General features: G+C 38.3%; 1 protein-coding gene across 2 annotated transcripts in view; it reads left to right on the top strand.

Moving 5' to 3' along the window:
- The window catches only part of RSPO2 (R-spondin 2), a 159,278-nt gene extending 133,799 nt beyond the window's left edge, over window positions 1-25,479 (top strand). For both annotated transcript variants that reach the window (XM_023248417.2, XM_045049780.1), the window contains exon 6: window positions 23,670-25,479. In XM_023248417.2, the coding sequence (XP_023104185.1) occupies window positions 23,670-23,782 (113 nt within the window). In that variant the 3' untranslated portion in view covers window positions 23,783-25,479. The remainder of the gene's footprint in view (window positions 1-23,669) is intronic.
- The last annotated feature ends 1,188 nt before the right edge of the window (window positions 25,480-26,667 follow it).

The raw sequence follows: 26,667 nt of genomic DNA, 5'->3' as shown, positions 1-26,667 counted from the left end.
CACATTGTATCTTGGAAAGTGTGGTTCCTTTTAGTGGTATATAAGTCAGGAGGATGACAGAAAGAACCCTGATGGGAGTGACTGTAAAGATTATAATTAACATATTTCACTTCAGTATTCTAGAAATCCAGACAGTAGGTAAGAGAAGGTTCAATTCTAATTTAGCATAGAGCAGAGAAAAGTTGCCTAAACATTGAATTAGGTTGGGGAATGGGCATATCAAGTGCCACTCATGAGTTGGGATGAAAATAGAATTTAACCAACACCCAAACGTTCAGAGAGAAAGCCCAAAGGCAGCCCTCACAATTTATCTCCTAGATCCTGAGTAGACTTGCCCTTCTTTGAGGAGAAAAAAAATGTATTTTGTAATTGTCACGTAATGAGAGGAAAATCATTCAGAAACTTTGCCAAGTTCAGATTCCTGATATTCCTGCATGAGAAGAACAGAAGAAAAATTTAGGAAAAAAGTTTGTCCTCAGTAGGGACAAACTAGTTTGTCAGTAGGATGCAGGGAAGACTTATTCTTCATAAGTTAGGTTGGGAAGCAGTGGTGCATGGGCTGAGATCAAGGGATAAGGTGATCCGATGAGAAGTGAGGTCAGATGACCCAAAGCAAGCTAAACCTAGAGCGGTCATAGGGTTTTCATTGGGGAGTGTCCAGTACAGAATTGATTGTTTGGAAAACAGAATAACGATATGGGGGAAAACCTTGAGAAACAAAATCTGAGAAAAGACCAGGACAAATTGATGAAAATGATGGCAGGAAAGATGATAGAGACCAACAATAAAAAGTCTCAGTTGAAAAATGGCCCAGTTTTATAGAGCCAGAGATTATGGCCTCAGACTGGCAAAAGTATTTGAATAAAAGGGATAAAGAGAAAAGTCCACAACCATCTATAGGAAAGTACTTTACATCCAAAGCACAAAAATCAAAATCAGACTGTCCTGAGACTTACAGTTTTGGTGTCAAAAGGAAAAAAGAGTAGACTAGCGCCTACATTTTGAAAGATGAAGATGTAACTAGATAATCTTTTTTTTTTTTTAATATGAAATTTATTGACAATTTGGTTTCCATACAACACCCAGTGCTCATCCCAAAAGGTGCCCTCCTCGATACCCATCACCCACCCTCTCCTCCCTCCCACCCCCCATCAACCCTCAGTTTGTTCTCAGTTTTTAAGAGTCTCTTATGCTTTGGCTCTCTCCCACTCTAACCTGTTTTTTTTTTTTTTCCTTCCCCTCCCCCATGGGTTCCTGTTAATTTCTCAGGGTCCACATAAGAGTGAAACCATATGGTATCTGTCTTTCTCTGTATGACTTATTTCACTTAGCATCACACTCTCCAGTTCCATCCACGTTGCTACAAAAGGCCATATTTCATTTTTTCTCATTGCCACGTAGTACTCCATTGTGTATATAAACCACAATTTCTTTATCCATTCATCAGTTGATGGACATTTAGGCTCTTTCCATAATTTGGCTATTGTTGAGAGTGCTGCTATGAACATTGGGGTACAAGCGGCCCTATGCATCAGTACTCCTGTATCCCTTGGATAAATTCCTAGCAGTGCTATTGCTGGGTCATAGGGTAGGTCTATTTTTAATTTTCTGAGGAACCTCCACACTGCTTTCCAGAGCAGCTGCACCAATTTGCATTCCCACCAACAGTGCAAGAGGGTTCCCGTTTCTCCACATCCTCTCCAGCATCTATAGTCTCCTGATTTGTTCATTTTGGCCACTCTGACTGGCGTGAGGTGATACCTGAGTGTGGTTTTGATTTGTATTTCCCTGATAAGGAGCGACGCTGAACATCTTTTCATGTGCCTGTTGGCCATCCGGATGTCTTCTTTAGAGAAGTGTCTATTCATGTTTTCTGCCCATTTCTTCACTGGGTTATTTGTTTTTCGGGTGTGGAGTTTGGTGAGCTCTTTATAGATTTTGGATACTAGCCCTTTGTCCGATATGTCATTTGCGAATATCTTTTCCCATTCCGTTGGTTGCCTTTTAGTTTTGTTGGTTGTTTCCTTTGCTGTGCAGAAGCTTTTTATCTTCATAAAGTCCCAGTAATTCACTTTTGCTCTTAATTCCCTTGCCTTTGGGGATGTGTCGAGTAAGAGATTGCTACGGCTGAGGTCAGAGAGGTCTTTTCCTGCTTTCTCCTCTAAGGTTTTGATGGTTTCCTGTCTCACATTTAGGTCCTTTATCCATTTTGAGTTTATTTTTGTGAATGGTGTGAGAAAGTGGTGTAGTTTCAACCTTCTGCATGTTGCTGTCCAGTTCTCCCAGCACCATTTGTTAAAGAGGCTGTCTTTTTTCCATTGGATGTTCTTTCCTGTTTTGTCAAAGATGAGTTGGCCATACGTTTGTGGGTCTAGTTCTGGGGTTTCTATTCTATTCCATTGGTCTATGTGTCTGTTTTTGTGCCATGTAACTAGATAATCTTGGAACACAGCCAAGTTGTCTTCACTGATGTGCGATGCCACCTGAGTTGTCACCATTGCAGTATTTGCTGTAATTGCAGAAAACTTTACTCCAGCTTTGTGAAACAAATCCTGTCATAATAGGTTCACATGCACTTGCCAGCACAAACATTTAACTAGGGCATGAACCCAGGCAAGAAGGATGTGTGGCACATTTCAGTCTCCCCTCTGTGGTTCTCCCAGTAGGATAATGCATATCCTGGTTACCTATTACTGCGTGACAAATGTTCCAAACTTAGTAGCTTAAACTTACTAGTTTAAATTTTTTTTCTCAACGTTTATTTATTTTTGGGACAGAGAGAGACAGAGCATGAACGGGGGAGGGGCAGAGAGAGAGGGAGACACAGAATCGGAAATAGGCTCCAGGCTCTGAGCCATCAGCCCAGAGCCCGACGCGGGGCTCGAACTCACGGACCGCGAGATCATGACCTGGCTGAAGTCGGACGCTTAACCGACTGCGCCCCTAAACTTACTAGTTTAAAACAATTATTGCTTATGAAAGAAATCTTATCGTCTCTGGTGATCTGAGAGTTGACAGGTTGCATTTGGAGGCTCTCACTTGGGGACATTCATTCTGCTGTGTCCATTGACTGCTAAAGATGCCTCCATCTGGAGGCTTCTTCCTGTCACGTGTGGCTCCTGGGCTGGCATGGCTGGAAGAGTTGGTGCTGGTTGAGTGTCTCTCTCTCCATATAGTCTCTTCATGTGTTTTGCTTGGGTTTCTTCACAGTGAGACCTCTGGGTGGACCCAGAGTGAAGCTGCAGGCTTCTTAGGAAGTCCCAGAAAATCACCTCTCTCATGCAAGTTGTTAAGGCCAATCCAGATTCAAAGTGGGGGGGGGGTGCAGGGAACAGACTCCACCTCTGGGTGAAGGAGTGGCAAATGCATACAAGGAGGGAAGTGTTTGTCACCACTCACTTTATTTCCTAAATCTGGAAGCTTTCGAATACCATAGAGTGCCATTTCTTGGCTTAACACAAATACACCTGTGGAAGAGTTTATTTAGTTTTACTAAAGAGGTAATTTGGCTATTTAAATTATTTTTATTCAGAAATCCTTGGTTGGATTGTTACATAGATGTTCACTAAGGATTTTAGTGATAGTCTGGGAAATTATTTTATTATAGATTTATTAGTGATAGTCTGGGAAAGGTATTTTCATAAACTGGAAATAAACTTTTTCCATTTCAAAATGGAAGACAGGCTCCACTATCCAAAAATGTGCTATTCAGCATTTTTTCAGGAATGGATTAGATCCAGGTACTGACGGTTCCTGTAGTGAAAGGGCATAAAGACACTGAAATATGCGACAGTTACAAAGTGTGATGTTCATATTCTCATTTCTTGAAAAAATCTTTGTAAGATATCCTAAGAAATCAAGTAATTGGTTAGCATTCATGATCTGGAACCATTTTTGTTTAAAGCACACACATGAGTGCATACACACGTCTTTGGTTAACAATGGTTATTTCTTAGAGGTTTTTATAAAAAAACATTTTACAGTGATTTTGTATTTTGTGTTTTTTAAAAGTTTTTTAGTTTTATAATTTATTGTCAAGTTAGCTAACATACAGAGTATACAGTGTGCTCTTGGCTTTGGGAATAGATTCCCATGATTCATCACTTACATACAATACCCAGTGCTCATCCCGACAAGTGCCCTCCTCAATGCCCATCACCCATTTCCCCCTCCTCTCTGCCCCTCCCATCAACCCTACATTTGTTGTCTGTATTTAAGAGTCTCTTATGATTTGACTCCCTCTCAGTTTGTAACTTTTTTTTTCCTTCTCCTGTGGTCTTCTGTTAAGTTTCTCAAATTCCACATGTGAGTGAGAACATAGGATATGTCTTTCTCTGACTGATTTATTTCACTTAGCATAACACCCTCCAGTTCCACGTTTGTTTACTTTTGAGAGAGAGAATGAGAAGGGGGAAGAGGATCCAAAGCGGGCTCTGTGCTTACAGCAGAGAACCTGTTGTGGGGCTCAAATCCATGCACCGTGAGATCATCACCTGAGCCAAAGTTAGATGCTTAACCAACGGAGTCACCCAGGTGCCCCAATTTTGTATTTTTAAAATAAATGTAGCTACCAAAAAGTACAAATAAGTGATATGTATAAAGAACAATGATAAAATACAAAATCCCTGTACCCACCACTCAGTTTATAAAATAGGCCATTATTGATGACATTGCCAAGATGGCAGAGGAGACCCCAGCCTTCATTCTCCACAAAGCCTGGCAAACAAAAACGTTTCTGGGAGAGCTCTGGAGTCCACTTAAGAAACTTCAGCAACCCATGTGACAAAATACTTGATAGTAAATGATCAAAAAAGGAAAGAAGTTTCATTTGGGCCTCATCATTCCATCCCCCATGACTGCATTGCTCAGCGCCAAGAGAGAACACCCAGCTAGGAAGAATTCCCCTCTCAGCTTTCTCAGCCTTTTGGGGTACTGCATGAAGGACCTGCTTTTGTCACCCCATCCAGAGACCAGAAAAGCTGAGATGTATACAGTTGGCTAGGAACAAGGCCTAAAAGCAGGGGCTACCAGTATCAGCCACACAGTGGGAGGAACCTCAGTTCCCAGGGACAACCTGCTCTGCAGATGAACCCAGTAGCTTTCACCACTGAAGAAACCAGGGTCACCCAGATCCCTGACAAATTTCACTAGTTTTCACCCCATGAGTATTCTTGTTTGGTGATGCAGCTGCCTGAGTCCCTCACTCCCTGCCCTCCACCCCTGACAAAAGCCCAAGACCCATACAGAAAGCCAGTCCCTGTGGCTATGTGAGTGCAAGACACCAGCTTAGAACACTCCCAGCTGATCCTCACCACTGTACATGCTCTTGAAGCTAGCCCCTCCACCTGCACCCTTGAATGCTGCTGGTCTGATGCCCAGCGCTAGCCTCCATTGTCACGTGCCCATCCATGGCAAGAGCTTAGAGCTATGAGAGTAGGTGCCTATAACCAAGGCCCCCACAGCTGCTTGCAGTTATGGATCTGGCTCTGGCTCCTGTCCTTGGCCTGTACCACTGGGTTCACTTGCAGCTATCACCTCCAGCTTTATACCTGCATGCCTCTAGACTAACCTCTGACACTGGCCTCCACTGCCACATGCATGCCTGTGGAGGGACCATTCAGCTTCAGGAGGGCATATACATAGCCAGGGCTCCCGCAGCTGCCCATGGAACCTGATGTGGCCCTGACTTCTGTTACTGGCTTGTACCACTGAACTCACCTGTAGCTAACTATCCCAGCTATGTACTCACACACCCTCAGTCTGACTGTTGACACCAGCCTCTACTGCTGTGCACCAGTGATCACAACCAGTAGCCACAGTCATGCACACTGATAGCCAGGGCCCCCAGAGTGTCCAGGGCATCTGCAGTTGGCCTTCACCATTGCTACCTGTCCTGGCTCCCCGTGTGTGTGTGTGTGTGTGTGTGTGTGTGTGTGTGTGTGTGTGTGTTTCAATAGGCCTCTGCCACTAATCAGGCACCTGCAGCTGGTTCCCTGCAGCCAAATGCATGCCTGCCACTGGCTCCAGCCACTACTGCTGCCTGCTTTGGTCCCTAGCCTCGGAACCTGGAGTTGTTACTGAGGCTCCCAACAACCCTTACAGCTTCTGCAGACCTCTGCAGCAGTCACCAGGGACGTGTGGTTATTTAGTTGAGAGGGTGCCCACTCTTAAGACTCTTTGTCAACATTGTACCAGAATTCCTAGACAGAGTAATTAGGCAAGGGAAAATAAAAGGGATATAAATCAGAAAAAAGAAGTAAAACTATGTTTGCTGATGACATTATCTTGTGTATATAAAATCCAAGATTCCATCCCCAAACTGTTATACCTAGTAAATGACTTTAGTAAAGTTGCAGGATACAGAATCAACGTGCAAAAGTAAACTGCGTTTTTATACACTAGCAATGACCTATTGAAAAAAAAAGTCCTATTTAAATACCATCAAAAGATAAATGAATTTAACCAAGGAAGTGAGTGATTTATATGCCAGAAACTGTAAGATTCTGACGAAAGAGACAAATCAAAAGATATCTGATGTTCAGGGATCAGAAAAGTTACTATTGTTAAAATATCTATACTACCCAGAGCCATCTATAGGATTCAGTGCAATCTCTCTCCCAGAGTGGATTGATAAAATTTGATCTTACCTCCCACAAATGTTTTTAATGGGATATGGTAAATTTATTCATCTGGAAATTTAACTTCTTTCCCCTTTTAAGACCTCCATATTTGTAACCATGATTTTGAATTCAACTGATTGAAAATAACTTTCACACCAGAGCAAAACTATAAAGAACATTTGTATTAAAAGCAATTTACCTCTAAAAAAAATTTCTAATGGCATTTTTCACAGAAATAAAAAAATTTCTATTTCACAGATATGGAAACATTTTTGTGGAACCATAAAAGACCCTGAATAGCTAAAGCATCTTGAGAAAGAAAAAAAGTTGGAGGCATCACACTTACTCATTTTAAGCCATATTACAAAGCTATTATAATCAAGACAATACTGGCATAAAAACAAACACCTAGAATAATGGAACAGAATTGAGAGCCCAGAAATAAACACATGTATATATGGTCAACTTATATTTGACAAGGGAGCCAAGAATACAAAGGATAGTCTCTTTGATAAATGGTGGTAGGAAAACTGGATATCCACATGCAAAAGAATGAATTTAAGCTCCTATTATACATCACCAAAAATTAACTCAAAATGGATTAAAGATTGAAACATAAGGTCTGAAACCATAAAATTCTTAGAAGAAAAAATAGGGGAAAAACCCCACTGTACTTTATTTATTTATTTATTTATTTAATTATTTTTTTTTAATGTTTATTTATTCTTGAGACAGAGACAGAGTGTGAACAGGGGAGGAGCAGAGAGAGAGAGGGAGACACAGAATCCGAAACAGGCTCCAGTCTCTGAGCTGTCCGCACAGAGCCCGATGCAGGGCTCGAACCCACGAACTGTGAGATCATGACCTGAGCCAAAGTCAGACACTTAACCGACTGAGCCACCCAGGCGCCCCCATTGTACATTTAAACTAGACCTATAGGGGCGCCTGGGTGGCGCAGTCGGTTAAGCGTCCGACTTCAGCCAGGTCACGATCTCGCGGTCTGTGAGTTCGAGCCCCGCGTCGGGCTCTGGGCTGATGGCTCAGAGCCTGGAGCCTGTTTTCGATTCTGTGTCTCCCTCTCTCTCTGCCCCTCCCCCGTTCATGCTCTGTCTCGCTCTGTCCGAAAAATAAACGTTGAAAAAAATAAATAAACTAGACCTATAGATGAATTATTTCATTGCTTTTTATCTACTCTATATTTTAACATATTGCACTTAATTTTTTTTTTAATTTTTTTTTCAACGTTCTTTATTTATTTTTGGGACAGAGAGAGACAGAGCATGAACGGGGGAGGGGCAGAGAGAGAGGGAGACACAGAATCGGAAACAGGCTCCAGTCTCTAAGTCATCAGCCCAGAGCCTGACGCGGGGCTCGAACTCATGGACCGCGAGATCGTGACCTGGCTGAAGTCGGACGCTTAACCGACTGCGCCACCCAGGCGCCCCAGCACTTAATTTTTAATGTGTACAGTTACATGTATACCAATTTTAACTGATAATATATAAAATTCTTCCAAAGTAGCATATGAGTAAAGAACTCTTCATCTGCTTGACACCATACATTTAGATAAGCTTAATGATTAAATTCCTACCTCAAATAAAACCTTGCTGGCACTAGGGAATGTTCATTACTCAATGGAAAAGCCACAGTGTTTCAGTCAATCAGTGTGGTCAACTTGTGAAATGCTCAATTTGTGGTGTTATATGGAATGAAATTGAAAAAAGATTCATGCACAGATATTTTCTTTTTACTTTAACTTCTTTTATTGTCACAGTTTGACACAGAATACATTCACTTTTTGCTACTAGAACATTAATTTTCTGTCTTTATCTTGTGAAGAGATCTAGGAAAGATAGTATGAGGAAGAAATTAGGAATCAAGGTTATTAAACATGTCAGTGGCTTCTGGATTTCTGTGCACTCCAGATACAGAATGAGTTATACAGGAATTAGTTTACCTCACTTGAATCTAATGTTACCAGATAAGTAGCTAATACATTTTTGCCTTCAGAGAATCCCTTCTCTTTGCATTTTTTTTTATTCCTTTGGTAATGGGAGTGTGGCCAGATACATTTTAGCCATAGTAGAAACCATAGCCCATCTTCTATTTGGTTCTCTTCCTCAGCCTTCAAAAACCTTGGATTTCCCATCCTAAATAACCCCTTGCTATCCGCTTCCATCTCTCTCTTGGTACAGCAGTCTCTAGTGGAGCCTTCACTTCTGCCTCTTGACTTACTCCTGCCAGTCTGGTCTCTGCTTTGTCAGCATTACTGAACTCCTCTTTGACGTCATTGATGATATCCTAATATCCAAACTGAAAAGCCACTTTCTTTTAGTTTGTTAAATAAAAATTGTATTTAAGGTGTATAACCTGATTTGATATGCATATACATGATGAAATGGTTACCACAGTCAAGCTAATTTACATAACTTCTCACATAGCTACGTGTGTGTGTGTGTGTGTGTGTGTGTGTGTTCGATGAGAGCACCTGAAGTCTCTCTCAGCAAATTTCCAGCATTCAATACAGTGTTAACTATAGTCATCATACTTGTACCTTAACTTTAATGCTTAGAACAAAATGACATATGATCCAAATGTTGCCATTTTGTTTTTATAACATCTCTATTGCAGACTTCCTAGAGGATTATGTTTTTAGAGACTTTATGATTAGTCTCTTTGGTGTTTCTATAATGGAAATCCTTAAAATAGGATTTATGACAAAGTTATCCTTATATCAGCTTATAAGTTCTAACAGGTAGTGTTACAGTAAAGCTTTGAAAATCCTATCCTGTCATAAATAAAATGCTTCCCTGTCATTTGGGTGACTTTAGGGATTGATATCTAAATGAGGAGGTATTTATGAAATGGTACCCTAGACCAATTTGTCTTTGAGTTAAATAGAATCCATGATATTTTTTTCTCCCTCCCTCCTACCATACAACTTCCTCTCATCTGGACCTGTTTCTTTCCTTATTTTGTTTGTAAATACAGGAACTGGGAAAGAGCTCTTTAAGTCATGCTTTGCCCTTAGTTAATAGGAATTATTTTTGCATATTTCATGGCATAAAACCTGTACCCTTAAAGGAACTTTTCTGTTCAAGCAAAAAATGTTTTGTCAGAGCCAGAAAAATAGCACTGATTAGTTATGACTCCAAGCCATAAACTTTTACCATAGAGATTTTGTGACTCTTTTTGAGTTTACTGTTTTTAATTCCCCAGAAGTTTTAATCTTTTATTTAATGTGTAATTTGGCCATAATCCTTACAAAATAGAATTTTAAATGCTCCATGATGCACACAAATATATTTAAGTAAGCTGTCTTCTCAACCAGTATACCCAGGTGTAGTTTATGGAGGGATATGTTTTAGGTACATGTGCACTTAAAATTTTTTTTTTTTTACATTTATTTGTTTTTGAGAGACAGAGCACAGCGAGGGATGGGCAGAGAGAGAAGGAGACACAGAATCCAAAGCAGGCTCCAGGCTCTGAGCTGTCAGCACAGAACCCGATGCGGGGCTTGAACTCACAAACTGTGAGATCATGACCTGAGTCAAAGTCAGATGCTCAACCCACTGAGCCACCCAGGCACCCCACACGTGCACTTATAAAGATGCATACACATGCATCCCTCTCAGAAATTGTGCACAGTAATTTTTAGGATGGACTACTTCATTGCTATTGAAATTGTCAGTGACCTAGAATTTCAGATTAAATTGAAGGGTCATTAAAATATAGCTGCAGTTGTCTTTAAAACAACTTGATTAATGCTATAATTAATTTAGCTTTTAAGAAAAGATGTAAATCATTATTTTGGTGAGATTTAGAATTTTTTTATAGGAAGATGTGGAAAATGCCTACTTTAAGGAAATTTAAAATACTTTATGAAATGTTAAGTGTATCAAAATATAAGTATTAATCCTTACATTTATTACCCATGCATTTTGTCAGTTTTGTATTAGAATCAAACTGATTAGAAGTGGTTTCCATAAATGTCTTGTCTTCTGACTGAATTCTGTACTACTACTGTAAAAAAAAATGCTAACCTAATTTTTGAAAATGGTAAAGCAGGAAAGCTTTCTATTCTCAATAACTCAGTCTCCGACTTCCCTGATAAAGGAGTTTTATAACCATGTTATATCTTTGTAGCTGTAACTTTTTTTCATTAGCAACATAATAGTGAAAGGTAGAATACAGTTCTTTTACAAGATGATTTTTTTATATGTGAGCCTTAACATCTTTTTTTCAGTCTTAAAGTCCTTTTTTTTTTTTTTTTAAACCAACTTCATTTTTGGTCCCTCATTTGGACAGGCTGGCTTAAATGATTGAAAGCCAAATGAGGATGCAGTATCTGAGTATAGTAAATGTGCACAGCACTTTGCCCACCCTACAGTTTTGGTGGGCATGACTTCAACCGTTAATAGCCATTTTTAACTTTTAACTCAACTGCACTGATGCATTTAGCTCATGTTTAAACACAGGTCCTGAGCCTGCTGCCCTGCTAAGATGGTGAGAATGTTGCCTTTTTTTAACATAAATCCTTAGTGATTTCTCTATATGTTTTTTTTCATGGAACTCCAGGCGATGTCTTTACTATAAACATAGTTGTTTGGAATGTGAATCTCCTCTTGGATATCTGATTCAGTGATGATTCATTTTAAATTGTTTCCATTAGGTCTTACATCGTTTCATGTTACTTGTAAACTTTTGGTTTCTCATGTTTTCTTTTGACACCTAAGTTAAATAAAACTGATTAGAGTATAGTGATATAAGCAATGCTTGGGAAATACTATGGATACTTATTGTGTGTATATGTATGTATGTACATGTGCAGTAGCTTCCTTTGATTTTACCTTGTATTCTACGCTTAAAAGTCAATATACTTCTGGAGAGTAAATTACCATTTTCAGTTGAGGAGAAATAAAGCTAATTTATTAAAGATTAGGATGTTTATAAAAATCCTTACCCATGTTCTGCTCTTTTAATATTTGGCAATCACAGACAAAGATATTAGGATTCAAGATAACTCAGCAAAGTTTTAGACTTCTTGAAACTTTAGAGATTTGATGTCTCTAATAATCATTAGGTGTGTTGAACATGTTATTTAGAGTTCCTTGTCCAGTATTTTGCTTCTAATTGAGATCCATCACTGCTGCTTGGGTGGTTGACAAAGATTCTACATTGACCATAACATTTGTTTTGTTTTTAATTGTAGACAGAGACTATTCATTTTGGCAAATACTTGTTTACTTTCCATGTTCTGCAAGAATAACAGCGAAAAAAAATGCCCTTTATCATCCTAGTCTTGTATCAAAACAATGATGGGCCCAGCCTTCATTTTATGAATTTGATGGTCCAGGCATTTAACCGTGAATGACCTGTTCATAGGGTTTGTGGGAGCCTCTGATTAAAGGGAAGAATGTTGTAACCCTGAGCTTCTTCCTCTCTTACCTCTCAGGACATCACATTTATATCACACAAAGGTGATGAGAGAGAGATTAGCACAATGGATAAGGAGGGTAAACAAAGGGAACAGACTCCCTGAGTTCAAATCAGAACTCTGCCATATGCTGGCTCTGTCATCTTAGGTTACCTTACCTTTATGACCTTCTGTTTTCTTTTCTGCATAGTAGGACTAAAGATACTATCTATTTCACAGAGGTATTTTTAGTATGAAATGAGTTGTACATAAAACACTGCCTGGCACATAGTTAACACCTATGTGGTGGTGGTGGTGGTGGTGGTGGTGATTAGCTAACACCTACATGATGATGATTTAATAATTTGGAAGAAGCTCAGAGTACCTTTCTGAAAGAAAAAAAAGGATTTGTAATATGCTTCCTTCAATACAGCTAATATTTTAATACCTCTCATATTAAATATTTGACACAATATTTGTGTCACCTGGTCTGAAAGGGAATTACTTCCCAATTTTTGAAGTGCCAACTCTATACCTAGATATATATCTATATACTCTCTATATATCTATATACTCTATATATCTATATCTATATAGATATAGATCCTTTAAAAAGAGTCCCCCAACTTGATAATAGTTCAAATTTATTTTTTTAAGTTTGTTTATTTTTGAGAGAGAGAGAGAAATGAATGAATGTGGGGGAGAGGCAAAGAGAGAAGGGGGGTAGAGAGAGAGAATGAATGAATGAATGAATGAATGAATGAATGAATGAATGAATCACCAGGCAGGCACACTGTCAGCACAGAGCCTGATGTGGGGCTTGAACCCATGAACCATGAGATCATGACTTGAGCCAAAATCTGACGCTTAACTCACTGAGCCACCCAGGTGCTCCTATAATAGTTTTTTTAAACTGCAATTTTGTTTTTTTTTTTTGGTCCAACTCTTTAGAATTTCTGCAAACTAATTAGATTGTCTTTCAAAAAACCCAGAATCTTGTTAATTGGGTGAATTGAGACATAGAGTAAAGTAAAGCAAGTTTCTGGTATATAACCACAGGAGAAATGAGTCATCTGTAACATGAGTGATCTACACCTTAGCTTGAGCATAAAGATAAGGGGCCCTTTTCCTGGCTGTGTGCCTTCCTCTTGACACAGGGGCAGCTTGATTTCTGCTGCTTTCTTGGGGCATCATCACAAATGGAACCAAGGGAGGGGAGTCCCAGCACAAAAAAGTTTGCTTCATTTCACAATTTGGAAGCTATTTCTCAGCTCAGTTGGGAAGGAGGTTGTCATTTACTTTGAAGTGCTCTTACATCCTCTTCCAAAGTTCTTTCTCCTGCCCACGTCCTTTTCCTCAGAGTTTTATACTCTCGACTTGTGTATACTCTTAACTTGGTGCTGAATCACCTCTTGAAGCTTAAAAACAATTCTGGACTTTCTGTCCTGAAGGTTTCAGTCAGGAGTCAGTGGATGGCTAGGGAACCTATATTTAAAAAAACCTCCCTGGAGGATTCTGTGTCTGGCCCATGAACTGGCTTTTGGAACCACAGGTCTAAACTTCCAATTCTCAGCTGGAAGAGAAACATCCTGTGTTTTCTTCCCTTGGGCTTTACCATGGGCACACTGTTGATACTGAGCTGGAAATGCTAAATGTGTTGCTTGACCTCAGGAAACTGAGGCTTTGAATGCCTTAATCCCAGGGAAGAATTAAAATGAGAAGTATACATTGTAGGGCCAGGCCCATGGGGAAACTAATGTGGCCCAAGGGAACCCTGATATACTGGGGGACTGGTTGGGAAGATTGATGCTTTTTTTCATCCTAGTATTTACTTATTAATTTGTTTGTTCAAAAGCCATTTAAATGATTATGAGATCAAAGACATTTTGCTGGGCACAAGGGATGCAAATAGTATAGTGGAAAGAATACAGGTTTTAGAATCAGCCAGATGTTGGTTTGAATCCTTGCCGAGCTATGTGATTTTGAGCTATTAACTTCTCTAAACTTATTTCCTCATTGGCAAAATGGAAATAATGCCTACCTTGCAGGCTGTCATAAGGATTATAAATAATACACATGAGGCATCTCACATAAGTTAGCATTTATGTGGCAGGTATAGTGTCTGGAACTGTACACACATTTTCTTTGCCCCTCATAGGTGGTGCTATTGATATCAATTTAGAAATGAGTAAACTAAGCCTTTGAAACAGTAACTGCTCCAGGATCACTAGCTTCTGAGAGGAAGAGCTTTACTTTGAATCCAGGGCTGTCTGACCCCCAATCTGATGTCCTAACCATGTATCCTAGATGCCTGCTCAGTCTAGTGTCATGTGACTCCCCCCACTCCAGACTAGACCTAGGTGTGACCCATCCATGGGCTGGCCAGGCATCGATGACTCTGTGGCAAGGCGTATTGATTCCCTCTCTGGGGACTATGCAATCAAGACTAGAGACTGAGGTTGTTACAAAGCTTAAAGGTCATGGGGTTTATTCAGGGCTAGGGTTGCCTTCATAGACCATGTGTAAACTGATGCTGAGGGCAGAAGCCAGGTGGAGTCCAGGAAAAGCAAGAGAGTTCATTTTATGATAGATGATAAAGACCAGGTGGGTTAGGTTCTTTACCACATTCAGTGTGTAGATCTAGCCCATATATCTTTGCTCTAATTCCTCTTATTAGTTGAGATAAGTTTGACTATCGGCAACATGATTTTTAGAAAGACCAGGAGTCTAACCAGGACTCTAGTGGCATTAAAATGTAGCTATGCATAGTTATTCACATAGTAGCCATGGTATACAGGCAAACAAAATTGCAACAGAAAGTGATAAATTTTTTAACAAGAGAGGTCTAACGTGCTGAAGGGCACAGAGGAGGGAATGCACTTATGATCCTTCATGGAACATGTGTCTCCTTATGTTCTCCTGTGCTGGCTGTTTTCATGTAAGGCTCACTCCTTAGGTGGAACAGTAGGCTTGGACTGATAGCCCGTTCTTGGACTTACCTAATATGTAGCAATTACTGATTCATTTTACTTTTAAGTATGTCTTCAAGTTCCAAAGAAATTGTTTGGAATCCAAATTAAATAAATGCTTGCCATATGATGATAGTCCTAAATATAATAGCTTGGACTCCTTTTTTTTTTTCTTTAATGGTTATTGATTGAAGACCAAGAAGAGGGTATTAAATCCTCTTATTCTAATGGAATTATCTTAAAAGGTATCTTCTGGTATAGCATGAAGTCAGCTATGGAGGAACTTGAAACTCTTCTCTGGTCATCCCATTGGTCCTAATCAAATAAAATCAGTTATATCATTTTCTCTGCAAAACTGGATGTTTTTCTGACTTAAGGGTGCCAAATGAGCCTTATATTTTTCTGCAAATTTTTAGTAAATTTAGGGTGTATAGCTGTACAACATTCTAGCAGAATGGTTTGAATACTGATTTTTTTTCACAATATGCAGTTAACTAAGAAGATGTGTAAAGCACTTACAGTGCATGGTCCATATTAGGAATGACCACCATCTCATTTGCCCTACCCAGGAAACATATAGATTGCACCTTGCTAAAAGAATAAGCATTGAATCAATGCAGTATACATTTACAGAAAGTCTTAAGTTACAGATGATATTTATGCAATTCATAAGGGGTTTTCAGTTATGAAGAGGGTCAGAGAAATATTAGTTGTCTTCTAAGACTTTTCTCTTGGAAAAAAAAATCTAAACTATGTCCTTAGCCAATAATCTTTAAAGCTGTTAAAGAATATGAAACCTGCTTCCCAGTCTAGCGCAGCTGCTAAGAAGCTATAGGAGCTTGGTTAGGATGCTCTAGTTTTTCTGTGCCTCATTTGCTTCATATCTTAACACTTGGCAGAGTTGGACTAGAGCAGGGGGTGGAACATATCTGCTATACTCTGTCTCTCTACCTTCCCAATTTGGCCAAATGATCATCATCCTGGGAGGCCAACTTGATGACAGCCCTTTGTCCTCAATCAGCACCTGACAACCAGCTCTTATACTTTTCTTAAATCTGTGTGCACCCCCTGGACCAGAAGATAATGAAGATAATTTTTAGTTTTACAACTCTATTCTTATAAATAAGAGATCCAAGAAAAGGACATGTTCTTTGCAGATATTTTACATTAACTGCCCCATAAGAAAATGGCAACCTGGATGTGTGAAGAATGCTTTTTCCCTAAATCACCATTTGAAAAGCAAATTCATTTGACTTTTCTTCTCTCATGAGCTCCCTTGACCCTCAAACATCTTTTTAAAGGATTACAGTTACACTTTTCCTTGTGCTGCACTTGGACCTTGCTATGTATCCTTTAGTCCACTATAGAGCTTTAAAGAAAAAAAAAAGCCTCCAACTGGGGTTAAAAGAAAGTGTTTAAGAAGTTAGAGCTCCAAAGCTCCCCGGCCTGCACACTTTTTACACCAGAGATACTAGTAAAAGTGAATTGTTGCCCCCTTGTGGTATTTTTTCACACAAGTGAAATTGTAGAGTATAATTTTAATCTCTGCCACCTTGAAACTGTCTTTGCGATGAACTTAGTTATTATGAAAAAAAATTAGGTATTTTTGAAACCACCTCTCCTTGTTTATTCTCATCTGTCTTAAACTTTATAGGATCTTGTCTTTGATATTTTTTGAAATACCAGATATCTAAGAGCTTAAGTCAAATGGATGACCAAAATTATATGGAAGAAACCCAAATACCATTCAAATTACTTTTCTGTAGTCCTTGGCACTTCAAATGAGTTTGTAGGGTCTTGGGAATATCTTATTGCCCCTTTTATAAGTTATGTTATATACCTGAAGATATTCTTCAGAGCTATAAAATAGGGAAAATTTGAAATACCATGTCCGGGAATGCTTAGTTGTGATATAGTTAATTCATAAGGGTTCAGGTGATCTTTAGGATTAGATTTTCTTCCATTTTCATTATGTGGAATGTGAAACAAGATTTTAAAACCAAATGGGGCTTCCTTTCAACAAAATAGACTTCATGCCCAATAAAATGCTTCATAGAAAGAGTGTAGAGGTCTTATGGACAAAGAAATCCATTTCATACTATTCCTTTTTACAATAAAAACGTGGCAAACTCTTAAAAATAGAACAGTAAAACAGTCATAATTGGCTTATTGATTTTTTAAATAAATTATCATAAATATATATAGGAATTCTAAATGATTTTCATGTTTGATTAGAGAAGTCTATTCTGTCAACCATTTTCTCTTTTGGATGATTGTCCCTCTCCACTAATAACCTTGAAAGTGAACAACTACTTGCAAGCTATCTGAAGATGATGGGTAGGTTTTTGAAGCACCTGCTCTTTTATAAAGATGAAATGACTAAGTGACTACTTGGCAGATTTCCACATTATGTCTTGAAACTGAAGATGCCCAGTGAAATCTCCTTAGTATGTAACTTGTTATTTTTCAACACTGCAAAACTTGTTGGTTTGTTTCTGGATTATTTTGCTCTCAAAGAAAATTTGATCACAGTCAGGAAATAGTCATTGAAGGATTTGCCAGTCCTTTCCAAAGACATTTGTGCAATATTTTTAGTGTAAGAGAGGTTATTTCTTAAAAAGCAGATAAATGTCACTAAAAACATGAATTAAAGAATTTTGTACTACGAATAAGGAGACAGAGTGGATTCGTTTGCTTTACTTATTCAAGGTCTTGCCTTGGAGTCTCAGCTAATGTAAAAATAACCATTAATATGTTATTCAGAAGTATTATAGACAGTGCAAGATTTTGATCTCAGGCTATGTAGGACATGCCGTGGTAGATCCCAGTAATGCTCATCATATTTGCCTACTTGAACGCCTTTCTAGATTAAAGCAGCTGTGTGAACTAATGTCCATCCTTAATGCCAGAAGTGTTTAGGTAGTCCAGGAATTGTTAAGCTTTTATATCTTATATCCAATTAGGATTGACCATTCCACTAAAAAGTCTGCTTACCACCAGAGGAGGAATGTTTTGTATTATATCCTTTTCCTTATAATCTATTTATGATAAATTTTAGGGACATGCAGCTTCCCTTGGGAGCAAATTTAATTGCTGTCGCCTTAAGATACAAAATACTTCATAGTTGAAAACACATTTCAGTAATCATAAAGAGAGGTCATGAAAAATTGGGTAGTAGGAAATTTCCCTAACTTAGGATTTTTTTTTTAGAATTTTATAGTAAATATCTTTATGCATAAATCTCTGTCCAAGTTTAGGTTATTTTCCTAGGACAGATTCCTAAATTTGGATAAAAAGTTATGAATATTTTAATGCTTTTGTATGCATTGCCAGATGGCTTTTAGAAAGACTGTATCAATTTTATATTCTCATAATGCATCCTGATGCCTGTCTCTCTACATTCTCACGTGAATCTTGGCAGTAGCAACTCATTTGGCATTTTTAATTGTGAAATTTGGTTACTATATTAACTGTTTTTATTTCCCTTATGGATTATATTTAAGTCTTTTGTATATTTTTATATGAGCTTTTAAAATATTTAGGAGCCAAACTGGCATTTTCCCAGAAAATCATCAATCACCCTTAAATAAATAAATCTCTGTTGCTACTCACTCTTGGGCAAACTCAAGTTGCCCATGTGAGAAAAAGAAATTGCTCAATTGTTATTCATTGTCTACAACTCAGTCCTTGTGAAGATGTGGAAGCAACTTTCTCTGTTCTAACTTGCATGTGTCTTCTGAAGTACAACAAAATCCCCCAGTGTGGTGCTTACCTGACCTTTTTGTCCCTCTTGAGCTGTTTTGAAGAATGACAAGATCTCTGAGATGATCCCCAAGTACCCCTGGTGAATTTCATAAATACAATGAAGCCCAGGTTTCAAGTTAGCATCACAAAATTGTCATTAAAATTTAATAGGAATTTGTCCTGGTTTCAGATGATCACTTTTGTCACAATTATGGATCTAAGAGTAGAAATACATTTGTCATAATTGTTACTTTCCTGCGTGTGTGTGTGTGTGTGTGTGTGTGTGTGTGTGTAGAGATAAAAGGGGAGATTTTTGTTATTTTTTTCATAGTCAAAGCTACTGAATTTTTTCCTCACTTTTCTTTCATTGCATTACAATTAGAAAGTCTTCCTCAAAACACTTAATCACCTTTATGGAAATCCTAGGCAACCTTTGTAGCCTTTCTGGGGATGTACAAGAACCATTGTTCCAATTAGGAAAAACTATTGCCTAAACCTAGCGAAGGAAAAACCTTCCTCAACTTTGGGGTTTATGAAGGAATGAAATTCATGTCTGCCAGGCAGTGGAGTCAGTATTTTCACAGCTTCATGCAATTTGTGAGTCTGCCTGATATCTTGGTTGAAAAGAATCTACCCTATTTCTGATTCTAATAGCAGTAATCTACAGCTGGACGTTAGGAGTATTTCCATAAGGGGCTGTTCACCTTTCTCTGTAGAAGAGTCGATAGGTTATCCTGTTGGACCATTTCCACATGTGTGCAAGTCAATGTAATTATGTTGGTTAGAGCGTGGTTTTGATGGTATTGTTCTAACTTCATTTTGATGATGATCTTGTGATATTTTAGCAACTCTCTGATGAAAGAGGATCATGGCATCTTCATTCTGTAAATGTAAAAACTGGGAGTCACAAGTGTGATGCTATCTCAGTTACAGACCATACTTACCTACCAGCTCTTCTTCATTCTGCCTTTCTGTATTAAACCCCATTGCTTTCCTTAACAACTAAAATATCTAGCCAGTCTTCTGCATCTGTAAGACAGGGCTGAAGAGATTCAATGGATAGTGATTTATCAAGGCCACTGTACTTTTATTTATTTTTTATTTTTTTATTCTCTAGTTAGCATACCATGTAATCTTGGCTTCAGGAGTAGAACTCAGTGATTCATTTCTTATATATGACAACTGGTGCTCATCCTGAAAAGTGCCCTCCTTAATTTCCATCACCCATTTAACCCACCTCCATAAACTCTCAGGTCTATGTATTTAAAAGTCTCTTATGGTTTGCCTCTCTGTTTTTATCTTATTTTTCCTTCTCTTCCCCTATGTTCATCTGTTAAGTTTCTCAAGTTCTACATATGAGTGAAATCATGTGATATCTGTCTTTCTCTAACTTATTTCACTTAGCATAATACCCTCCAGTTCCATCCATGTTGTTGCAAATGGCAAGATTTCATTATTTTTCATTGCCAAGTAGTATTCCATTGTGTGTGTGTATACACACACACACACACACACACACACACACACACACACACACACCACCCCACATCTTCTTAATCCATTCATCAGTTGATGGACATTTGGGCTCTTTCTATACTTTGGCTATTGTTGATAGAGCTGCTATAAACATGAGGGTTCATGTGCCTCTTCAGATCAGCACTTTTCTATCCTTTGGATAAATTCCTAGTAGTGCAATTTGATGGGTCATAAGGCAGTTGTATTTTTAATTTTTTGAGGAACCTTCACACTGATTTCTGGAGTGGCTGCACCAGTTTTGCATTCCCACCAACAGTGCAAGAGGTTCCCCTTTCTCCACAGCCTCACCTGAGTTGTTAATTTTAGCCATTCTGACAGGTGTGAAGTGGTCTCTCATGTGGTTTTGATTTGTATTTACCTGATAAGCGATTTTGAGTATCTTCATGTGTCTGTTTAAGGCCACTGTATTCTTAAAGCACTCAGGACAAAGATATGCAGAATTTGTCATTAGAGCTGGACATACCTGGAGGTTGACAATCTCCTCATAAAACTCTAACCTTTTTGTGCTGATCTTGGGCAGTGTATTTTCCAGGTGGTTGTTCATGAACTAAAAAGAAAGTTAAATGCATGAGTTGAATTTGGGTGACTGGCATCATACTTGCCTTTAGATGCTTCCTGTACAGGGTGAACGTGCTTAAGCATGTAAACTAATTTGAAAGTGTACAAGGCATTCTCCAAGTCTAAAGAGGAAATATAAATTAGCATGCTTGTATGTCCAATATAACTTATTTTCAAATATATAGATAAACACAGGGATATATATTTTCAGTTAGCTTTAGTCTTACCAGTTAGAGTTCAGAAGAAAATATGTACAAGACCTTTTTTATACCTTAGGTTATATTTTAATATTTTTTTTTATTCGAGTTCGACTTTAAGTCAAAACAGCCTACTTTGGACCACAAAATATTTTCAGTTAATTTAGGCCTATCCGTGGTCAAATCTTGGCTAACCATCTTAATTCTTTGGTATTTGCGATACATCCTACATGAGAAATGGGGCTGACCAAAAAGAAAACCAAGCAATGAACCAAAAGCACAGAGGTGTCATTCAAAAGAGACTTTTGAGGAAAATTTTTAGGGTTGTAACTAGGTCTCCCAAAACATCTTTATTTGGAACCAGTACTATATAGCTTATCGCCAATGGAATAATTGTGCAATTTGAAAACTTACATAAGTTTTCAGAAGCATTGCTGAAATTTTGGCCATGCTATGAACTATTTTATGCAAATAGTGAGTTAACTTTCCTATCACACAATGTTTATATCAGCCAGAAAACCCAAAGACCATTCAATATTGACAATTACATCAGAATGATTTATTAGGTAAGTGGCATGAAATTGACCCTCTCTTAAAATAAGAATTTCCAGTCATTCAGTATAGATCTTCTGTTAGTGAAAGCAGTACACATTTTTCATATGAAAAATTAAAATGGTGAATGTGAAAAGATTTAACAACTACTCAATATATTTTTATCTTAACACATTTAAAAATCTAGTAAAATTATTTTTCCATGTACTCAATTTCAATTTGCCTTTAAAAGAAACTCTAGGCTTTAAATCAAATGTAAGCTCATTTTTACAATGTAGTCAGCAATGATTTTAACTAAGATTTTTGTTTAGAAAAAATAATTGATGCTTCTTTTTAAATATATAATTTTATGTTAAGTATTTAATCTCTCTGACCTCATTAGGTGTGTCTCATCATTAGATATAATGTTACTAAAGTAGTTGTAACTTTACAGCTTCTTTGATTAATGATGGTTTGGACTAAGGTTTCACTGGGTAGGATTAACTATGTTTAAAGATGGCAAGCTGCCATTATAACATTAATGCCAGAATTTAATAAGAACCAGAAAATAACTTCAAGGACCTTAATAATTTAATGTGATGGCATGATCATATTCTGATTATTTTACTGTAGTGTCCTATTAAAAATAAGTTATTCTTTATGTTCTGATAAAGTTTTACTCCACACACACCAAATATCAACTATGTGCCAGTCATGTGACTGTTTTCCATGCTCAAATAAGAGAAACATCTCCCTTATTTAGAAATCTCCTAGCCTTCTGTAATCTAGTGTTACTGATTTCCTAAAGCATGGATCTATCTCCCTAACTTCTGGCCTGTTTCTTTCACATTTCTTACATTAGCTGCCACCTCCATTGTCTAGACTGAACAGCTGACCAGATATGGCCCTGTAATGAAGGGTGGGAAGGTTGGAAAGCATGCATTAGAAGTGAATGTCCTATTTGGGGTACAGATTACTACACAGGAAGAGAAAAGTTTTGCAGGACTATACTGTTAAAACACTAGTCTGTTGAGGGAAAAATCTTTCTGTACTGAGGGTGTATTGTAATGACTTCATTTCTGCAAAATACAAGTGCCCTTGATGTTCTTTACTGTTCTAAAACCTCCATGATTCCCATGTGTTTAGAACCAAAGAGGGAAATGGACCTAACACAAATAAATGCCTGCTATTCTTTGCTCTCACATTCTTAAGTATACATGCTTGCAAAGAAAAGCTGAGACCTTGTAAAAATTATAAACCATGACTACAAGATGTAAGAAGTAAAATACAGCAGAGGCAAAGGGAGACTAGATGCAAAAACTCCTGATGCAGACAAACCTCACCCCTTTAGCTCACAGTCTGGGCTTCCTGGTTGTGAAGGCAAAGAGGAGAAATAGGATTATGTGGTGGGTGATCTTCTGGTTGTAAGACACATGTCATCAGTTTTTCAGACACACGCATTTTTCTTGTTCACCGTAATAAGAATAACTTATTCCAGGGGATTTGTAGAAGCCATAGCCACATAAGGAGTGCTGTCCCCATGAATTTTTATAGAAAAGAAGAAAGTATTTCACCTATGTCATTTCATACACCAGCCTTTGGAGAACAGGGAGGGAATAATGTTAAAAGCAAGACATTTTTTTCTCCCAGGGGGGCAGGGAAAAGGGAGTTTGAAACTTCTGGTATATTTACTGTAGATAGATGCTTATTTTCTTTCGCCCCACTGACCTGTGGAGCAGTAGAAAGATGTAAAGATGTCTAGTCAAGGGTAGCATTGTTAGCAGTCGGAGGGGATAAATGGGATTTTTGTGGCAGGATGATATTTGCAAGACTGATCAGGCCGCCGGGAGGTTTTTAAATATGCCAGTTCCCTATAACAGGAAGATCAGTCTCTGTTTTAGACAGCATATCCAATTTAGTAAATTATTATTATTCCGTCAAAATTAATGTGAACAATTTTCTCTTTGAGGCTGCTTTTTCCATAGGTGATGTTTTCCAGATGGGCTTTGTGTAAAACTCTTAATGTTTTGTGTTTTCTTTCCTAGAGAAAGAGCCTTTTCTGACATGTCTTCATTTCTTTCTCTTCCCCTCATTGTAGGAAAGAGAGCCCCAAAGGCAAAGGAGAAGAACAAGAAAAAGAAGAGGAAGCTGATAGAAAGAGCCCAGGAGCAACACAGTGTCTTCCTAGCTACAGACAGAGCTCATCAGTAAAATAGGAGACATGTAGGTTAGATTTTGGGGGATTTTTGTTTTTGCAAAAGTGCACAAAGCTACTCTCCCCGCCTGGACACTGGTGTGTGGCGTTTATGCTGCCTTGACCAGTATTTGTTCCCGGTAATGTTGTGAAAGGAGGAGCCACGGGCGTGGTCTCTGTTATTTATGCTTCAATTTGCATCTGGAGACTGTGAAGGCAGGAGCTCACGGCCTGAATCGGTGGAAGAGGGAGTGGGTGTCCAGCATGTGCCTTGGCTCCACATGCACGGAGGGAACGTGGCACCATGGAGAGGCAACGGCCGTGAGGCCCCAGACCACCACTGGAGAACAGACTTGTGCATATTTATGGGAAAGAAGACACTCCGCAGGCAAAGTGCTATTTCACCTGTGACCTTGATTTCTCACGTTGTGTATTTGCAAGGATAAATGTATGTGGATATCTGCTTTTAGCTGGGGCTATGCTCCAGGGATTCCTGCTCAGTATCACATCAGCTCCAACATGTACATAATCTGTGGGGCCATCGATAAACCTCTTACTGTATATTTATGCCTTCTTTCCTGTAACAAGTCATACCTGATTAATATTATGTCACTTTGTTTCTAGATGTTCCTAACCATCGTCCAGTAAATGACTTCTAGTTGTGCGAATTGACGGATGTTTCGTTGCCCCTTGAAATGTAACTTTTCCTGGAGGGCTTATTTCTCATTGTAAGAATAGGATAAGCTAGTTTGTACATAGGCTCAAATGACCAGTGTCAAAGAATCTGAATATCAGTAGAACTTCCCCACTCCAGCTCTCCTCCTACAGATAAAGCAGCATGTGTCAGGCAGAAACTAAAACTCCCTTTACGTCTAAGAGGTGATGACTTTATGAAACACAATTGAAAACGCGAGGAATTACATGCAGTCCCTTCTAGTACTCATCATGCAGTTTCAGAGGCTAGAGAGATTTTCAAACTTTTGTTTCAAGCTTCAATATATATACATATTTATCTAAAGCCATCCCTGACTTACCAGGACAGGGTACCTACCAATATTCTTGGGTCACTGTAGAAATTACCATCGTGAAACCATGCATAGAATTTGAGAAGAAAACAGTATGAATTCCTGTGACTGCTGCTCAGATCTTAACAGGTCTCCTTTGAGCCAGATCCGTATCCTCTCCAAGACAGAAGAACACGATGGAGACTTCCCTGGGGACTTTTGGAGCAGTTGTTTCAAAAACATCATCATACACTTGAGGAAATCAGCTCTCAGAGAGCTGTGAATTGGCTTCTTCTATAAAAGCATCATTATCTTCCTGGCTAATTCAGACGAAAATTAAAACAAAAAAATGGTTACAGATGTTTAAGGAAAAAAAAAGCAAGGTAAAGCATTTTTTCTCACCTTGCATTGGCAAAACTACCTCTTCAGCATTTTTGTTTTGAGTCAAAAGCATCTTACCAGTGAGTATCAATGTCCTATACATCATTATGAGAATATTGTTGCTATGAGATAATAAGCCATATATGAATGTTGTACACAACTTTAGGGTTTGCATTTAATCCTAAAGTGCTCACCTCGTTTCATGTCTATTTACACTATATTCCTATTTACTAAGTGGGGAAGGGGCTCCTTTATATAGTGCTTCATCGTTAATAAGTCAATATCTGTTCTGAGATGTTCTTTTCATGCATTAAAAATCTTCAAAATTATTGTTTGTGGAAGTTTTCTTTAAAGGTACATTTAGAGCAAAAAGAAATACTTTAACAACTCTACCCCTAAATAATGATCCTTACGAAAACACAAATGTTACCAAAAGGAACTAAATAGTTTAGCTATACATTACACTAGAGTGGAATGGAGTGGTTAGGCAGTGTGGCTCTAAAATCTCTACTCCTGAGTTCTAATCTAGACTCTGAGAGTAGCCTGGGGCAAATTATCTCTCCAGGTCTCTGTTCCTCATCTGTGAAATAGAGGTAACAGTAGTATCTACCTGTAGGCCTATGTTTTGAGGATTAAATTAGGTAAAATGTGTAAAGTATGGTCAGCACAGGGTATATACTAAGTGCTATCCAAGTTACCTGTTATTAATTGCCTCTTCTTGGCTAATTATTTCAAAAACACTCATTTCTCTCTATATTTTTGAAAATTTCAGTTCCTTTCTATCTATTGCTTGATGCCTAGGCATCATTTGCCCCAATTTTATTCTTTTTTTTATTTTTATTTTTTATTAAAAAAATTTTTTTAAACATTTATTATTGAGAGACAGAGACAGACCATGAGCAGGGGAGGGGCAGAAAGAGAGGGAGACACAGAATCCAAAGCAGGCTCCAGGCTCTGAGCTGTCAGCACAGAGCCGGATGTGGGGCTCGAACTCACGAACCACAAGATCATGACCTGAGCTGATGTCAGACGCTTAACCGACTGAGCCACCCAGGCATCCCTGCCCCAATTTTTATTCTTATGGGAATTGATTTACAGCTGATATATAATCTTCCAATTGTAAATAAAAGATTCTTACTACAGTATCATTTATAGCTTTCTGGGAATACAAAGAAAATCTCGTGGTTTTCTATAAGTAGCTTTACCATTCCGATATTTATATGATGTATATAAATATAGACCATATGAAACTGGTTCCCCCCTCCAATATTTTCATGGAGCTTAGCATCTGTAAAAGTAAACGATGGAATCACAACTTTGTCAATTAAGTTTAGGTAGGGAAAATGGGTGAAGGGAGTCAAAAGGTAGAAAGTTACACAAAAAATATGTCATGGGGAAGGCAATGTATAACATGGCGACTATAGTTACTAATGCTATTGCATATTTGAAAGTTTCTAAGAGAATCTTAAGTGTTCTTATTACAGAAGTTTGACAGACAAGCACTTAGGAAAAGCCAT

Source organism: Felis catus, chromosome F2 (genome assembly GCF_018350175.1).
Source record: "Felis catus isolate Fca126 chromosome F2, F.catus_Fca126_mat1.0, whole genome shotgun sequence".
NCBI lineage: Eukaryota > Metazoa > Chordata > Mammalia > Carnivora > Felidae > Felis > Felis catus.
This window is presented reverse-complemented; position numbering and strand designations above follow the sequence as displayed.